The 19,105-nt window shown below is 47.2% G+C and overlaps 1 protein-coding gene across 2 annotated transcripts in view; it reads left to right on the top strand.

The window, feature by feature from the left end:
- The first annotated feature begins 1,233 nt into the window (after window positions 1–1,233).
- The window catches only part of LOC115176414 (multidrug resistance protein 1-like), a 36,073-nt gene continuing 18,201 nt past the window's right edge, over window positions 1,234–19,105 (top strand). The window contains exons 1-10 of one of the 2 annotated variants that reach the window (XM_029736445.1): window positions 1,234–1,607; window positions 2,082–2,151; window positions 2,374–2,467; window positions 4,755–4,911; window positions 5,665–5,713; window positions 13,327–13,518; window positions 14,051–14,222; window positions 14,314–14,438; window positions 14,868–15,039; window positions 16,122–16,235. In XM_029736445.1, the coding sequence (XP_029592305.1) occupies window positions 2,090–2,151; window positions 2,374–2,467; window positions 4,755–4,911; window positions 5,665–5,713; window positions 13,327–13,518; window positions 14,051–14,222; window positions 14,314–14,438; window positions 14,868–15,039; window positions 16,122–16,235 (1,137 nt within the window). In that variant the 5' untranslated portion in view covers window positions 1,234–1,607; window positions 2,082–2,089. The remainder of the gene's footprint in view (window positions 1,608–2,081; window positions 2,152–2,373; window positions 2,468–4,754; window positions 4,912–5,664; window positions 5,714–13,326; window positions 13,519–14,050; window positions 14,223–14,313; window positions 14,439–14,867; window positions 15,040–16,121; window positions 16,236–19,105) is intronic. The other variant, XM_029736446.1, reaches the window with a different exon arrangement.

The raw sequence follows: 19,105 nt of genomic DNA, 5'->3' as shown, positions 1-19,105 counted from the left end.
TAAATAAATTTGATTTGATTTGATTCATAACATCAACAATAAAACAAAGAAGTGATAGGAAAAGGAGACATAGATGGGGAGCATATTATGATCGCTGAGCCGTCTGTCTGTGTGTGTGTGTGTGTGTCTGCCTGTCTGTCTGTCTGTCTGTCTGTCTGTCTGTCTGTCTGTCTGTCTGTCTGTCTGTGTTTGTGTAGAGAAGCTCCTGACTAACGGTTTTATGGTTTTATCAATAAGAGCAACTCACTGGCCACCATACTGTCTGTCTGTGGGTATGTGAACCCTGTGCCAATCCCTGATGATGACAATGATTAACTGTAGAGAGGTAAATGGCAGTGTGGGAGTCTTTATCCCTTTACGATTCTACACAAGCTGACAGAAGTCATTAGAACAGAGTGAACAAGACAAAGCACTAACTCAGACTGGAGGAAAAGAACATCATCAATGTTCATTTATAGTTGAATGAACAAGTTGAGCAAACACAGCATTTTTAATTGACTGAATTTTTGGCAACATTTTCTCAAGTTGGAGCTAAGTTTGGGCCAACAATTCTTTGTTGTTGTTCAGGTAACACTTAGCCCCAAAAGTTGAGTAAACAAAAAAATAGTATGTGGAACCAGTTACTTAATTAGTTGAAACAATAGATTTGTGGGGTTTCTTTTTTTTTTTACAGTGTGTGTTCTCAATGTAATTAATAACAGAAACTGTTTTGGCCTAAAGCTGAACAATTACAAGTAAGGGGCATTGGAGTGTGATAGTAACTCAATTTTTATTTTATTTAGCTAGGCATGTCATTTAAGAACATATTCTTATTTACAATGCCTGCCTACACTGGCCAAACCCAGACAATGCTGGGCCAATTGTGCACTGCCCTATGAGACTCCCAATCACGGCCGGATGTGATACAGTCTGGAATCGAACCAGGGACTGTAGTGACGCCCCTTGCACTGAGATGCAGTGCCTTTGACCACTGCGCACTCGGGAGTTTTACTATAGGCTAGTCCTAGATCATTTATAGTCATTGTTCACTCTGTGTTCTAGGCACGTCAATAGATGAGACAGTCAATAAGATGTTCATTTTGCTGAACTGGTAGGCTCTCCATTCTTTATAAGAGATTGGACATATGGATGCTATATGGCTATATGGATGCCCACTGCTGGTTCACGATGTTGTTCGAGAGAAAAATAACATCACTTTTGTAGAGTAGCGGTGGTTGTCTCTCAAATAGCGACAACATGAGATGGCCATGTTCGGTATCTAATGTAAGTTACACAGACACACACTCAGCCATAACCCTATAGGTCATTGTCGCCTCCCTTAAAGCAGCTCCTGACGTCGAAGTCAAGGACAGACAGACGTTTGATGGACATCAGAAGGTGTGATTTGAGCAGGGCGGCACGCGGCAGTATATGATGTCACCGCGGTGTAACTATGATATAAGAGAGGAGCTGCTGCCTCGTTTCTCTATTGTGAGAACGAAACAGAGGTAGATAAAGAGAGGACAGCACCGGAGCTGGGGGGGTAAGCACCGATAGTGGACCAACTATTGTCAAAAATAGAAACGAGGGAAGAGAGAGGTCCTGTGCGGGGTGGCGGGAAAGAAGCGGTGAGTTTATCTAACAACCATTATGTATTTCTAATGTGCTCGACCGTTACACTTTGTAATGTCAACTTATTTTTCTAATAGCCTACAAGACAAGTCTAGACTATAGCCTATACCACAAAACTATTTCAAAAGTAGGCTTAATAAATATGAAGTAGACTTCTGGGGCATATTGAGGGTGTTAATTCACTACCCAGTCCAGCCCATAGAAATATCATCTCATTCTAGTTCTGTGGTCAAGATATTATGAACCGGAGTCAGTATCATGCAACCAGTTCGTTATCGTTTAAACAATGAATTCACACGCACGCCCATGATGAGTTTAGCCTGTGGGTTAGCCCCGTAAATACTTTATTGCAGGTGTCAAAGTTTGTCTTTCCCCAGACTCTTGAGGACGCTTAAATATCTTACCTTATACGTCTTTGCGATCTCACCTGTACGGTTGTACCTGTCTGTATGTTTCCTACATGCCATAAGACCCAGACATGAGCAAGAAGGACGAGATAGCCTTGGCCAAAGTCAAGATTGAGCAAAACGGAGGCATTGGGTAAATATTTAGGTGCTATGCTGAGAATGTTGTCTTTGGGTGTTTGTATTTTGTCAACAATTGTTTCTATAGTCAGCATAATATCGATTTGTGTTATTATTCCTTCATTGGGATTACGGTCTAGTTCATGAGTTAACTAACTCAATAACTTAATAACTTTATCTACCGTTTTTAAAGTTGAAAGATTATTATATAAAATGTATTTATAAAATGATGTTGCAGATATTCTGTCTCTTCTAGAGAGGATAAAGATGAAGAGAAAAAGGGAGAAAAGGAGAAAGAGCCAAAGATGCCGATGATTGGTGCCATAGCTCTGGTGAGTAGCCCTGACAAACTGTCACATACTTCTCCAGCTTTACACACTGGAAACTAGTTATTATCAGGGTTCTGAGGTATTATTTGTGTGTGTGTGTGTGTATGGGTGGGTGGTTGTGCGAAGGTGTGTGCATGTGACTGTGTGCCTGCAAGTGAATGTGTGCGTGCAACGTGCTTGCATGCGTGTAAAGTTGGAACCCAGATCAGACATGAATGTGGAAATAGGGGGGGTTGCGGAGTGGTCTGTTTCCTCTGGTCCCCTGCTGGGCCAGTAGAATAGCTGAATGTTGAATTTCCTCTGGTCCCCTGCTGGGCCAGTAGAATAGCTGAATGTTGAATTTCCTCTGGTCCCCTGCTGGGCCAGTAGAATAGCTGAAGGTTGAATTTCCTCTGGTCCCCTGCTGGGCCAGTAGAATAGCTGAATGTTGAATTTCCTCTGGTCCCCTGCTGGGCTAGTAGAATAGCTGAAGGTTGAATTTCCTCTGGTCCCCTGCTGGGCCAGTAGAATAGCTGAAGGTTGAATTTCCTCTGGTCCCCTGCTGGGCCAGCAGAATAGCTGAAGTTTGAATTTGCTTTGGACCCCTGCTGGGCCAGTAGAATAGCTGAAGGTTGAATTTCCTCTGGTCCCCTGCTGGGCCAGTAGAATAGCTGAAGATTGAATTTCCTCTGGTCCCCTGCTGGACCAGTAGAATAGCTGAAGGTTGAATTTCCTCTGGTCCCCTGCTGGGCCAGTAGAATAGCTGAAGATTGAATTTCCTCTGGTCCCCTGCTGGACCAGTAGAATAGCTGAAGGTTGAATTTCCTCTGGTCCCCTGCTGGGCCAGTAGAATAGCTGAAGGTTGAATTTCCTCTGGTCCCCTGCTGGACCAGTAGAATAGCTGAAGATTGAATTTCCTCTGGTCCCCTGCTGGGCCAGTAGAATAGCTGAAGGTTGAATTTCCTCTGGACCCCTGCTGGGCCGTAGAATAGCTGAAGGTTGAATTTCCTCTGGTCCCCTGCTGGGCTAATAGAATAGCTGAAAGTTGAATTTCCTCTGGTCCCCTGCTGGGCCGTAGAACAGCTGAAGGTTGAATTTCCTCTGGTCCCCTGCTGGGCCAGCAGAATAGCTGAAGGTTGAATTTCCTCTGGTCCCCTGCTGGGCCAGCAGTATAGCTGAAGGTTAAATTTCCTCTGGTCCCCTGCTGGCCCAGTAGATTAGCTGAAGTTTGAATTTCCTCTGGTCCCCTGCTGGGCCAGTAGAATAGCTGAAGTTTGAATTTCCTCTGGTCCCCTGCTGGGCCAGTAGAATAGATGAAGGTTGAATTTCCTCTGGTCCCCTGCTGGGCCAGTAGAATAGCTGAAGGTTGAATTTCCTCTGGTCCCCTGCTGGACCAGTAGAATAGCTGAAGGTTGAATTTCCTCTGGTCCCCTGCTGGGCCAGTAGAATAGCTGAAGGTTGAATTTCCTCTGGTCCCCTGCTGGGCCAGTAGAATAGCTGAAGGTTGAATTTCCTCTGGACCCCTGCTGGGCCAGTAGAATAGCTGAAGGTTGAATTTCCTCTGGTCCCCTGCTGGGCCGTAGAATAGCTGAAGGTTGAATGTCCTCTGGTCCCCTGCTGGGCCAGCAGAATAGCTGAAGTTTGAATTTCCTCTGGTCCCCTGCTGGGCCAGTAGATTAGCTGAAGGTTGAATTTCCTCTGGACCCCTGCTGGTGTAACCGATGTGAAATGGCTAGTTAGTTAGCGGTGGTGCGCGCTAATAGCGTTTCAATCAGTGACGTCACTCGCTCTGAGACTTGAAGTAGGGTTTCCCCTTGCTTTGCAAGGGCCGTGGCTTTTGTGGCGCGATGGGTAACGATGCTTTGTGAGTGTCAGTTGTTGATGTGTGCAAGGGTCCCTGGTTCGAGTCCAGGTTGGGGCGAAGAGAGGGACGGAACCTACACTGTTACACTGGGCCAGTAGTTTAGCGGAAGGTTGAATTTCTTCTGGTCCCCTGCTGGCCCAGTAGAATAGCAGAAGGTTAAATTTCCTCTGGTTAGGAGCCTCTACCACTGGAGAAACATACTGGAGTTCTACATACAAAATGACTCAGCGTATTCATTACCTTCATATGTTCTCTTTCTGTCTCTGCTCATCTGTCCATCTCTGTCCCTTTTCCTCTCCACTTTCCTTCCCCTCTTTAATTCTTTCTCCCCTTCCCTCTCCCCTGCCCCTTCTCACTCCCTTTCTCTCTCTCCTTCCCAATCTCTCACTTTCCTCATATCCCCACCCTGCCCCTCACTCTCGCTCCTCTTCCCCCATGCCTCTATAGTTCAGGTTTGCTGATGGTTGGGACAGGTTGATGATTGTGCTGGGGACCATCATGGCTATGGTTAATGGAACGGTCCTCCCTCTCATGTGTATCGTCTTTGGGGACATGACTGACAGCTTCATAGGAGACTCCATACAGACACAGAATAACTTCACCAGTGAGTCAGTCGCTACATACACACCCATCCACACACACACACCCACCCACCCACACACACACACACACACACAAGCATGCACGCAAATATACACACACACAAGCATGCATGCAAACACGCACGCAAACACACACACACACACACACACACACACACACACACACACACACACACACACACACACACACACATACACACAAGCATGCACTCAAACATACACACACACAAGCACGCACGCAAACACACACACACACACACACACACACACACACACACACACACACACACACACACACACACTCACTCATGCACTCTTAAAGGACAACGCCACCACTTTTCAACCTAATTTTAATCTCCAACGCAATACCAGTGCCTACATGTGAAAACGACGCATTTCTAAATTTTTTGGCGAAAAAATATAAAGTTAAATAGTTATACCTGATGACATCATAAAAAGCTAAAACATTTTTAAAAAAACAGTGATTTTCAAACAATATGAGATGTGAGGTGATGCGGGAAGCAAGAAAATACCCTCTGGCTAGAAACTCATTGCAGGTTTTGAAAATCACTGTTTTTTGTCACAGATAACAATTTTGTTAGGACCTTTCTTCTTGTCTTTTTAATCACTGATCATAGAAACAGGCTGTTTTCACATATAGACACTGGTTTGGTGTTGGAGATAATGAACATGAGGTTGAAAAGTGTTGGAATTGCCCTTCAACTGTCTAACTGTCACATCTTTTCCTGCTCTAGACATCACGTTCCCTGTTTCCAACACCACTCTGGGAGAGGAGATGACGGGGTGAGGCTAAGACTCAATGATATTTCAGTTTACCAAGAAGGGAGTAGTTCCTGATCTTTGACCGGATTTATTTCAGAGGCTCCATATCCGTGAGTCCGCAAATTCTCACAGTATCACACGGGAACTTGGACTTAATCTATTTTCATAACCTAGACAGGGTGAACTGCATAGTTAAAGGGCAATTCCACCACTTTTCAACCTCCTATTCATTATCTCCAGCACCATACCAGTGTCTACATGCGGAAAGTATTCAGACCCCTTGACTTTTTCCACATTTTGTTAAGTTACAGGCTTATTTTAAAGTGTATTAAATTGTTTTTTTCCCCTCGTCAGTCTACACACAATACCCCATAATGACAAAGAAAAAACTGTTTTTTAGAAATGTTTTCTAATTTATAATTTTTTTAAACTGAAATATCACATTCACATAGGTACTCACACCATTTACTCAGTACTTTGTTGAAGCACCTTTGAAAATGATTACAGCTTCAAGTCTTCTTGGGTATGACATTACAAGCTTGGGGAGTTTCTCCCATTCTTCTCTGCAGATCCTCTAAAGCTCTGTCAGATTGGATGGGGAGCGTTGCTGCACAGCTATTTTCAGGTCTCTCCAGAGACGTTTGATCGGGTTCAAGTCCGGGCTTGGCTGTGTGCTTAGGGTTGTTGTCCTATTGGAAGGGGAATCTTCGCCCCAGTCTGAGGTCCTGAGCACTCTAGAGCAGGTTTTCATTAAGGATCTCTCTGTAATTTGCTCCGTCATCTTTGCCTCAATCCAGACTAGTCTCCCAGTCCCTGCTGCTGAAAAACATCCCCACAGCATGATGCTGCCACCACCATGCTTCACTGTAGAGATGGTGCCAGGTTTCCTCCAGACGTGACGCTTGGCATTCAGGCCAAAGAGTTCAATCTTGGTTACATCAAATCAAATCAAATTGAATTTGTCACATACGCTGAATATGTACATGTAGGTAGAGTTATTAAAGTGACTATGCATAGATAATGACAGAGAGTAGGAGCAGCGTAGAGTGAGGGGAGGGGGTAATGCAAATAGTCTGGGTAGCCATCTGGTTAGCTGTTCAGTGGTCTTATGGCTTGGTGGTAGAAGCCTCTTGGAGCTAGACTTGACGTTCCAGTACCGCTTGCGGTGCAGTAGCAGAGAGAACAATCTATGACTAGGGTGGCTGGAGTCTTTGACAATTTTTAGGGCCTTCCTCTGACACCGCCTGGTGTAGACTGGGACTTACGAAAGCTAAGGCTAGCTTTTTCAAACAGAAATTTGCATCCTGTAGCACTAATTCCAAAAAGTTTTGGGACACTGTAAAGTCCATGGAGAATAAGAGCACCTCCTCCCAGTTGCCCACTGCACTGAGGCTAGGAAACACTGTCACCACCGATAAATCTACGATAATCGATAATTTCAATAAGCATTTTTCAAAGGCTGGCCATGCTTTCCACCTGGCTACCCCTACCCTGGCCAACAGCTCTGCACCCCCTGCAGCAACTTTCCCAAGCACCCCCCTTGCTTCTCCTTCACCCAAATCCAGACAGCTGATGTTCTGAAAGAGCTGCAAAATCTGGATCCCTACAAATTAGCTGGGCTAGACAATCTGGACCCTCTCTTTCTAAAATTATCCACAGAAATTGTTGCAACCCCTATTGCTAGCCTGTTCAACCTCTCTTTTGTATTGTCTGAGATCCCCAAAGATTGGAAAGCTGCCATGGTCATCCCCCTCTTCAAAGGGGGAGACACTCTAGACCCAAACTGTTATAGACCTATATCCATCCTGCCCTGCCTTTCTAAGGTCTTCGAAAGCCAAGTTAACAAACAGATCACCAACCATTTTGAATCCCACCGTACCTTCTCCACTTGTTACGTTCGTCGTAAGAATGAGACGAAGGTGCAGCGTGGTAAGCGTACATCTTTACCTTTATTAGATGAACACCGACAAAACAAAGAAAATACAAAAACGAATGTGAAGTTCTGCAGGCTTCAAAGCAGCTATACAAAAAACAAGATCCCACAAAAACCTAGTGGGAAAAGGCTGCCTAAATATGAACCCCAATCAGAGACAATGAAAGACAGCTGCCTCTGATTGGAAACCATATCAGGCCAACATAGAAATACAAAACATAGATATACATAATCTAGAATGCCCACCCAAATCACACCCTGACCTACCCAAATAGAGAAATAAAAAGACTCTCTATGGTCAGGGCGTGACAGTACCCCCAACCCCTGCTTCCCACCAAAAGGTGCGGACTCCGGCCGCAAAAACTGACTCAATAGGGGAGGGTCCGGGTGGGCATCTAGCCTCGGTGGCGGCTCCGGTGCGGGACGTAGACCCCGCTCTGCTCGCAGATCTGACATCCTCGGTGGCGACTCTATTTCGGGGTTCGTCGCTGAGAGCTCCGGACCGTGGATCGTTGCCGGAGGACCCGGACCGTGGATCGTCGCCGGAAGCTCCTGACTGTGGATCGTCGCCGGGGACTCCGAACCGTAGATCGCCGCCGGAGGCTCTGAACTGGGAACCCCCGCTGGAGGCTCTGAACTGCCGACCGTCGCTGGAGGCTCTGAACTGCCGACCGTCGCTGGAGGCTCTGAACTGCCGACTGCCGCTGGAGGCTCTGGACTGCCGATCGCCGCTGGAGGCTCTGGACTGCAGACCGCCGCTGGAGACTCTGGACTGCAGACCGCCGCTGGAGACTCTGGACTGCAGACCGTCGTTGGAGACTCTGGACTGCAGACCGCCGCTGGAGACTCTGGACTGCGGACCGCCGCTGGAGACTCTGGACTGCGGACCGCCGCTGGAGACTCTGGACTGCGGACCGTCGCTGGAGGCTCCGGACTGGGGACCGTTGCTGGAGGCTCCGGACTGGGGACCCACGTTGCAGGCTCCGGACCGGGGACCCTTACGGCAGGCTCCGTGCCATGGATTATCACTGGAGGCTTCGTGCCATGGATTATCACTGGAGGCTCCGGGCCATGGATTATCACTTGAGGCTTCGTGCCATGGATCATCACTACAGGCTCCGGGCCATGGATCATCACTGGAGGCTTCGTGCCATGGATTATCACTGGAGGCGCCGGGCCATGGATTATCACTGGAGGCTTCTTGCCATGGATCATCATTACAGGCTCTGGGCCATGGATCATCACTGGAGGCTTCGTGCCATGGATCATCACAGGAGGCTTCGGACCATGGATCATCACCGGAGGCTTCGTACGTGGAGCCGGAACAGGTCTCACCGGACTGGGGAGATGCACTGGAAACCTGTTGCGTGGAGCAGGCACAGGGCTTACCAGGCTGGAGAGACGCACTGGAGGCGGGTGCGTGGAGCAGGCACAGGATATACTGTGCCGTGGAGGCGCACTGGAGGTCTGGAGCGTAGGGCTGGCACAACCCGTCCTGGCTGGATGCTCACTTTAGCCCAGCAAGTGCGGGGCGCTGGCACAAGACACACTGGGCTGTGAAGGCGCACTGGCGACACAGTGCATAGAGCCGGCACAGGATATCCTGGACCGAGGAGGCGTACTGGAGACCAGGAGCGCTGGTCTCCAGTAGATATACATAATCTAGAATTCCCACCCAAATCACACCCTGACCTACCCAAATAGAGAAATAAAAAGGCTCTCTATGGTCAGGGCGTGACACCACTATGCAATCTGGTTTCCGAGCTGGTCATGGGTGCACCTCAGCCACGCTCAAGGTCCTAAACAATATCATAACCGCCATTGATAAAAGATAGCCGTCTTCATTGACCTGGCCAAGACTTTCGACTCTGTCAATCATCGCATTCTTATCGGCAGACTCAATAGCCTTGGTTTCCCAAATGACTGCCTCACCTGGTTCACCAACTACTTCTCAGATAGAGTACAGTGTGTCAAATCGGAGGGCCTGTTGTCCAGACCTCTGGCAGTCTCTATGGTGGTGCCATAGGGTTCAATTCTCGGGCCGACTCTTTTCTCTGTATATATCAATGATGTCGCTCTTGCTGCTGGTGATTCTCTGATTCACCTCTATGCAGACGACACCATTCTGTATACATCTGGCCCTTCTTTGGACACTGTGTTAACAAACCTCCAAATGAGCTTAAATGCCATACAACACTCCTTCTGAGGCCTCCAACTGCTTTTAAATGCTAGTAAAACTAAATGCATGCTCTTCAACCGATTGCTGCCCACACCCACCCGCCCGACTAGCATCACTGCTGTGGACGGTTCTGACTTAGAATATGTGGACAACTACAAATACCTAGGTGTCTGGTTAGACTGTAAACTCTCCTTCCAGACTCATATTAAGCATCTCCAATCCAAAATTAAATCTAGAATCGGCTTCATATTTCGCAAACAAAGCCTCCTTCACTCATGCTGCCAAACATACCCTCGTAAAACTGACTATCCTACCGATACTTGACTTCGGCGATGTCATTTACAAAATAGCCTCCAACACTCTACTCAGCAAACTGGATGTAGTCTATCACAGTGCCATCCATCACCAAAGCCACAAATACTACCCACCACTGCGACCTGTATGCTCTCGTTGGCTGGCCCTCGCTACATATTCGTCGCCAAACCCAATGGCTCCAGGTCATCTATAAGTCTTTGCTAGGTAAAGCCCTGCCTTATCTCAGCTCACTGGTCACCATAGCAGCACCCACCCATAGCACGCGCTCCAGCAGGTATATTTCACTGGTCATCCCCAAAGCCAACACTTCCTTTGGCCGCCTTTCCTTCCAGTTCTCTGCTGCTAATGACTGGAACGAATTTCAAAAATCAGTGAAGCTGGACACTTATATCTCCCTCTCTAACTTTAAGCATCAGCTGTCAGAGCAGCTTACCGATCACTGTACCTGAATACAGCCAATCTGTAAATAGCACACCCAACTACCACACCCACTATCATCCCCATATTGTTATTTATCTTCTTGCTCTTTTGCACCCCAGTATCTCTACTTGCACATCATCATCTGCACATCTATCACTCCAGTGTTAATGCTAAATTGTAATTATTTCGCCTCTATAGCCTAGTTATTGCCTTTCCTCCCTACTCTTCTACATTTGCACACACTGTACATAGATTTTTCTATTGTATTATTGACTGTACGTTTGTTTGTGTGTAACTCTGTGTTGTTGTTTTTGTTGCACTGCTTTGTTTTATCTTGGCCAGGTCGCAGTTGTAAATGAGAACTTGTTCTCAACTGGCCTTCCCTGTGGCTCAGTTGGTAGAGCATGGTGTGTGCAATGCCAGGGTTGTGGGTTTGATTCCCATGGGGGGCCAGTACAAAAAAAATGCATGAAATGAAATGTATGCATTCACTACTGTAAGTTGCTCTGGATAAGAGCGTCTGCCAAATGACTAAAATGTGAATGTAAATACATGTCTTAAAAAGAGGTCCTGGATGGCAGGAAGCTTGGCCCCGGTGATGTACTGGGCCGTACTCAATACCCTCTACAGGGCCTTGCGGTCGGAGGTCAAGCAGTTGCCATACCAGGCAGTGATGCAGACCAGAGAATCTTGTTTCTTATGGTCTGAGAGTCTTTAGGTGCCTTTTGGCAAACTGCAAGTGGGCTGTCATGTGCCTTTTACTGAGGAGTGGCTTCCGTCTGGCCACTCTACCATAAAGGCCTGATTGGTGGAGTGCTGCAGAGATGGTTGTCCTTCTGGAAGGTTCTCCAATCTCCACAGAAGAACTCTAGAGCTCTGTCAGAGTGACCACCTCCCTTACCAAGGCTCTTCTCCCCCGATTGCTCAGTTTGGCCAGGTGTCCCGCTCTAGGAAGAGTCTTGGTGGTTCCAAACTTCTTCCATTTAAGAATGATCGAGGCCACCATCTTCTTGAGGAACTTCAATGCTGAAAAAATGTTTTGGTACCCTTCCCCAGATCTGTGCCTCAACAAAATCCTGTCTCGGAGCTCTATGGACAATTCCTTCGACCTCATGGCTTGGTTTTTCCTCTGACATGCACTGTCAACTGTGGGACCTTATATAGACTGGTGTGTGCCTTTCCAAATCATGTCCAATCAATTTAATTTACCACAACTGGACTCCAATCAAGTTGTAAAAACATCTCAAGGATGATCAATGGAAACAGGATGCACCTGAGCTCAATTTCAAGTCTCATAGCAAAGGATCTGAATACTTATGTAAATTAGGTATTTCTGTTTTTTTATTTTTTTTAAATAAATTTGCAATAATTTCAAAAAAACGGTTTTAGCTTAGTCATTAGGGGGTATTGTGTGTAGATTTCTGAGGAATTGTCTTTTTTAACCCATTTTAGAATAAGGCTGTAAAGTAACAAAATGTGGAAAAAGTCAAGGGCCTAAATACTTTCCGAAGGCACTGTATGTGAAAACAGTGTTTCTATGTCCTGTTGTTAAAAAGATAAGATAAAAGATCTTAAAAAAATGTGTCTTTAAAAGTAAACACAATGAGATGAAGCGGTGACGCGGGTAGCAGGACAATTGCACTCCCCCCGGGCTTGAAACTCGTTGCAGGTTTTGAAAATCTGTGACGTTCTTCGTAAGAAGTTGACCAAGGTGCAGCGTGGTAAGTGTTCATATTTATCATTTATTTAACTCAGAACACTCAATCAAAACAATAAACAAAGAAAAAATGAACGTCACGTTCTGCAGGCTTCTCTGAGCAATACAAAAACAAGATCCCACAACTAAAGGGTGAAAAAAGGGCTGCCTAAGTATGATTCCTAATCAGAGACAACGATAAACAGCTGCCTCTGATTAGGAACCATACTCGGCTCAACACAAAGAAATAGAAAACATAGGAAGGCATAGAATGCCCACCCCACATCACACCCTGACCTAACCCAAAAAATATAAAATAAACGGCAATCTATGGTCAGGGCGTGACAAAATCACTGTGTGTTTACTTTTAATTATATTAATTGTAAGGATCGACGCCTGGGACGAGAAGCAGGTACAGGGAGTGAACATTTAATTAACCACGAACATGGAACAGGACAGGACAGCGTCTGGACAGGAACACACAACGACATTAATGCAGACACAGGGAACACACGGGGAAGCAGACAGTTATAGACAGGGCAATCAACAAAGGAAAGGAGTCCAGGTGAGTCCAATGAGCGCTGCTGCGCATAATGAGCGCCAGACAGGGAGAGCGGGAGCAGGCGTGACATTAATGAGGTCATAGGGTAGGATTGTGTAGGACCTTCTTTTATTTTGAACCACAGAACGTTGAAACACACCGATTTGACATATGTCAGATATGTGAACGGATACAGAGCCTCAGAATTTAAAGATCCGGTCCCAGATAAGGAGCTACTTCCCGATAAAATAAATTGTAATGTCAAATGGCATATTCAAGAGATCACCTTTACCTCTCTGCCTTTGTGCCTCAGTACCCTTGCTATTTACTCCATAATGGATGGTATTTTGTATAGATTTATACGTATAGATTCACCTGTGTAATGTAAACACACATACAGTCACTTAATGCCCTGTGTCACTCACTGTCATGTTTACAAAGTCATTATTCTCTAAAATGTACCTCTGTGCCCCAATTATCTACAAACCATCATTAAGGTTTTGTCTGTCTGGATGTGTGTGTGTTGACCAGCTGTATGTCTGTATTCCAGCCATGCTATCTACTACTCTATAATGGGTGCGGTGGTGTTGGTAGCAGCCTACATGCAGGTGGCCTTCTGGACCCTGGCGGCAGGCAGGCAGGTCAAACGCCTCAGGAAGCTCTTCTTCCACTGCATCATGCAGCAGGAGATCGGCTGGTTTGACGTCAACGAGACGGGAGAACTGAACACACGCCTAACAGAGTGAGGAGCTCCTATAGGAATGGATTGGTGTCTATAGGGGAAGGTGTTTTTACATTGATACCATCTGGATGTAGATTCAGGATTTAAACAGCCCTGTTCAATCAAATATGGGGAGTGTGCACATGCGTGTGTGTGTATGTATGTGTTCGTGTGTATGTACGTGTGTTTGCGTGTATTTGTGTGTGTATGTGAATGTATGTGAGTGTATGTGAGTGTGTGTGTATGTGAGTGTATATGTGTGTGTGCATGTGTGTGTACGTGAGTGTATGTGTGTGTGAGTATATGTGAGTGTATGTGAGTGTATGTGTGTGTATGTGAGTGTATGTGTGTCTGTATGTGAGTGTATGTGAGTGCATGTGTATGTGTGTGTGTGTATGTGAGTGTATGTGAGTGTATGTGTATGTGAGTGTATGTGTGTGTGAGTGTATCTGTATGTGTGTGTGAGTGTATGTATGTGTGTGTATGTGTGTGTGTATGAGTGTGTGTGTGTGTATGTGAGTGTGTTTTATTCAGTATTTCCTCCCCTCCACAGTGACATCTATAAGATCAATGAGGGGATAGGTGACAAGGTGGGCATGTTGATCCAGTCCTTCACCACCTTCATCGCTTCCTTCATCATCGGCTTCAGCAAAGGATGGAAGCTCACCCTGGTCATCCTGGCTGTCAGCCCTGTGCTGGGCTTCTCAGCTTTTATATTCAGCAAGGTGGGCTTCACACACACACACACACACACACACACACACACACACACACACACACCTCTCTTGACTGTCTTTCTCCGTTGTGTGTCTCTAGGTACTGACGTCCTTCACATCCCTGGAGCAGAGTGCTTATGCTAAAGCTGGAGCCGTGGCTGAGGAGGTGATCTCTTCTGTCAGAACAGTCTTCGCCTTCGGTGGACAACAGAAGGAGATAACCAGGTGTGTGTGAGAGAGAGAGGTGTGTGTGTGTGTGTGGGGGGGGGGGGGGGGTAGAATGGACTCTTTTTGCTAACGTTAAAGGAGCGGTAACTAAGGCAACAGACGGGTCACCAGGATAATGTTCCTAAAGGACTTGTTGCTGCTGTGAAGACCATTAGCCTGAGCAGAGTCAGTAGTTGTTATTGTTCTATAAGTGGATAGACCAGTCCACACCACTCTGTGTAAAACCATCAGTGAGGAGGATAATTGGATTAGTGTGGTGTGTTTGTATATGTATACCATCTCTCTCTCTCTCTCTCTCTCATTCCCTCTGTCTCACTCTGTATTTCCCTCTCATTCCCTCTGTCTCTCTGTGTTTCTTGCTCTCTTTCAATTCCTGTGCGTGTGCGTTTCTCTGTGTGTGTGTGTGTGTGTTGTTTTGTACCACAGGTACCAGAAAAACCTGGAGGATGCTAAGAACATGGGGATCCGTAAAGCCATCTCTGCTAACATCGCCATGGGCTTCACCTTCCTGATGATCTACTTGTCCTACGCTCTGTCCTTCTGGTACGGCAGCACACTCATCCTATCTGGAGAATACACCATTGGAACTGTCCTCACCGTGAGTACACACACATACATACACACACACACACACACACACACACACACACACACACACACACACACACACACACACACACACACACACACACACACACACACACACACACACACACAAACACACACAGTCTTGTATAACTAACCTAGTGGGGATACACAATTCAGTCTCATTCCAAATCTTATTTTCCCTAACCCCAACCCTAGCCCTAACCTTAACCCCAAAACCTAACATTAACTCTAACCCTAACCCTAGCCCTAACCTTAACCCCAAAACCTAATATTAACTCTAACCCTAACCCTAATCCTTGCTTCTAACCCTATAACTAACCCTAGCTCCTAACCCTAGAATTAATCCTAGCTCCTAACCCTAAACCTAATTCTAACCTTAACACTAATTCTAACAGTCATGCAACTCTAACATGCAGGAGGGGTGAAGTCAGGCGCAGGAGACTCAGGTACGTGGAAAAAACACGTTTAATGAACACAGTCTTAAAGTGACGTAAATATAAGGCAGGGTACAAAATCCAGCTACAGGCAAGAACCCTAAACCGAGTCGGGACGCAGCCCAGCAAAACCCGTATGCCTAAACACCGAACGGCAGAGGAAAACTCAAATCCTCAACCTACAATAAAATGACACAAATAATTCTGCACAATCCCAAACCAAAACAGACAGACTAAATACCCCCACTAATGAACTAACACAAAACAGGTGCTAGCATAAAACAGACATCACCAAATGAAAATGAAAAGGAGATCGGTGGCAGCTAGTAGGCCGGCGACGATGACCGCCGAGCTCCGCCCGAACGGGGAGAGGTGCCACCTTCTGTAGACGTTGTGACACTAACCTTAACCCTAAACCCCACTAGAAATAACATTTGAACTTGTAGGGACTAACAGAATGTCCTGAGTTTTTTTTACTATATTTTACCACACACACACACACACACACACACACACACACACACACACACACACACACACACACACACACACACACACACACACACACACACACACACACACACACACACACACACAAACACACATACACACACTGATGTTTATTTGTGTCCTGTAGGTGTTCTTCACAGTGTTGATCGGGGCGTTTGCCATGGGACAGACTTCTCCTAATGTCCAGGCCTTTGCCAGTGCCCGGGGAGCGGCACACAAAGTCTACAACATCATCGACAATGTGAGACACACACCCTCTCCTCACACACACACACACACACACACACACACACACACACACACACACACACACACACACACACACACACACACACACACCACACACACACACACTCTGAGCTGATCAGGGTTAACATTTACATTTACGTAATTTAGCAGACGCTCTTATCCAGAGCGACTTACAAATTGGTGCATTCACCTTATGATATCCAGTGGAACAACCACTTTACAATAGTACATCTATATCTTTTTTTGGGGGGGGTTAGAAGGATTACTTAATCCTATCCCAGGTATTCCTTAAAGAGGTGGGGTTTCAGGTCTCTCCGGAAGGTGGTGATTGACTCCGCTGTCCTGGCGTCGTGAGGGAGCTTGTTCCACCATTGGGGTGCCAGAGCAGCGAACAGTTGACTGGGCTGAGCAGGAACTGTGCTTCCGCAGAGGTAGGGGGGCCAGCAGGCCAGAGGTTGATGAACGCAGTGCCCTTCTTTGGGTGTAGGGACTGATCAGAGCCTGAAGGTACGGCGGTGCCGTTCCCCTCACAGCTCCGTAGGCAAGCACCATGGTCTTGTAGCAGATGCGAGCCTCAACTGGAAGCCAGTGGAGTGTGAGGAGGAGCGGGGTGACGTGAGAGAACTTGGGAAGGTTGGACACCATACAGGCTGCGGCGTTCTGGATGAGTTGTAGGGGTTTAATGGTGCAGGCAGGGAGCCCCGCCAACAGCGAGTTGCAGTAATCCAGACGGGAGATGACAAGTGCCTGGATTAGGACCTGCGCCGCTTCCTGTGTGAGGCAGGGTCGTACTCTGCAAATGTTGTAGAGCATGAACCTACAGGATCGGGTCACCGCCTTGATGTTAGCGGAGAACGACAGTGTGTTGTCCAGGGTCACGCCAAGGCTCTTAGCACTCTGGGAGGAGGACACAATGGAGTTGTCAACCGTGATGGCGAGATCATGGAACGGGCAGTCCTTCCCCGGGAGGAAGAGCAGCTCCGTCTTGCCGAGGTTCAGCTTGAGATGGTGATCCGTCATCCACACTGATATGTCTGCCAGCCATGCAGAGATGTGATTTGCCACCTGGTTATCAGAAGGGGGAAAGGAGAAGATTAGTTGTGTGTCGTCTGCGTAGCAATGATAGGAGAGACCATGTGAGGATATGAGAGAGCCAAGTGACTTGGTGTATAGCGAGAATAGGAGAGGGCCTAGAACTGAGCCCCGGGGGACACCAGTGGTGAAGGCACGTGGTGCGGAGACGGATTCTCGCCACGCCACCTGCTAGGAGCGACCTGTCAGGTAGGACGCAATCCAAGAGTGAGCCGCGCCGGAGATGCACAACTCGGAGAGGGTGGAGAGGAGGATCTGATGGTTCACAGTATCAAAGGCAGCAGATAGGTCTAGAAGGATGAGAGCAGAGGAGAGAGCGTTAGCTTTAGCAGTGCGGAGAGCTTCAGTGACACAGAGAAGAGCAGTCTCAGTTGAATGACCAGTCTTGAAACCTGACTGATTTGGATCAAGAAGGTCATTCTGAGAGAGATAGCAAGAGAGCTGGCCAAGGACGGCACGCTCAAGAGTTTTGGAGAGGAAAGAAAGAAGGGATACCGGTCTGTAGTTGTTGACATCGGAGGGATTGAGTGTTGGTTTTTTGAGAAGGGGTGAAACTCTTGCTCTCTTGAAGAGGGAAGGAACGCAGCCAGCGGTCAAGGATGAGTTGATGAGCGAGGTGAGGTAAGGGAGAAGGTCTCCGGAAATGGTCTGGAGAAGAGAGGAGGGGATAGGGTCAAGCGGGCAGGTTGTTGGGCGGCCGGCCGTCACAAGTCGCAAGATTTCATCTGGAGAGAGAGGGGAGAAAGAGGTCAAAGCATAGGGTAGGGCAATGTGAGAAGGACCAGCGGTGTCGTTTGACTTAACAAACGAGGATCGGATGTCGTCAACCTTCTTTTCAAAATGGTTGACAAAGTCATCTGCAGAGAGGGAGGAGGGGGGGAGGAGGATTCAGGAGGGAGGAGAAGGTGGCAAAGAGCTTCCTAGGGTTAGAGGCAGATGCTTGGAATTTAGAGTGGTAGAAAGTGGCTTTAGCAGCAGAAACAGAGGAAGAAAATGTGGAGAGAAGGGAGTGAAAAGATGCCAGGTCCACAGGGAGGCTAGTTTTCCTCCATTTCCGCTCGGCTGCCCGGAGCCCTGTTCTGTGAGCTCGCAATGAGTCGTCAAGCCACAGAGCAGGAGGGGAGGACCGAGCCGACCGGGAGGATAGGGGACATAGAGAGTCAAAGGATGCAGAAAGGGAGGAGAGCAGGGTTGAGGAGGCAGAATCAGGAGATTGGTTGGAGAAGGATTGAGCAGAGGGAAGAGATGGTAGGATGGAAGAGGAGAGAGTAGCAGGAGAGAGAGAGCGAAGGTTGCGACGGCGCAATACCATCTGAGTAGGCGCAGAGTGAGTAGTGTTGGAGGAGAGCGAGAGGGAAAAGGATACAAGGTAGTGGTCGGAGACTTGGAGGGGAGTTGCAGTGAGATTAGTAGAAGAACAGCATCTAGTGAAGATGAGGTCAAGCGTATTTGCCTGCCTTGTGAGTAGGGGGGTACGGTGAGAGGGTGAGGCCAAAAGAGGAGAGGAGTGGAAAGAAGGAGGCAGAGAGAAATTAGTCAAAGGTAGACGTAGGGAGGTTAAAGTCACCCAGAATTGTGAGGGGTGAGCCATCCTCAGGAAAGGAACTTATCAAGGCGTCAAGCTCATTGATGAACTCTCCAAGGGAACCTGGAGGGCGATAAATGATAAGGATGTTAAGCTTGAATGGGCAAGTGACTGTGACAGCATGGAATTCAAAGGAGGAGATAGACAGATGGGTCAGGGGAGAAAGAGAGAATGTCCACTTGGGA

Source organism: Salmo trutta, chromosome 37 (genome assembly GCF_901001165.1).
Source record: "Salmo trutta chromosome 37, fSalTru1.1, whole genome shotgun sequence".
Classification (NCBI taxonomy): domain Eukaryota; kingdom Metazoa; phylum Chordata; class Actinopteri; order Salmoniformes; family Salmonidae; genus Salmo; species Salmo trutta.
Note: the sequence above shows the minus strand (reverse complement) of the source record. Positions and strands in the feature narration are given on the sequence as shown.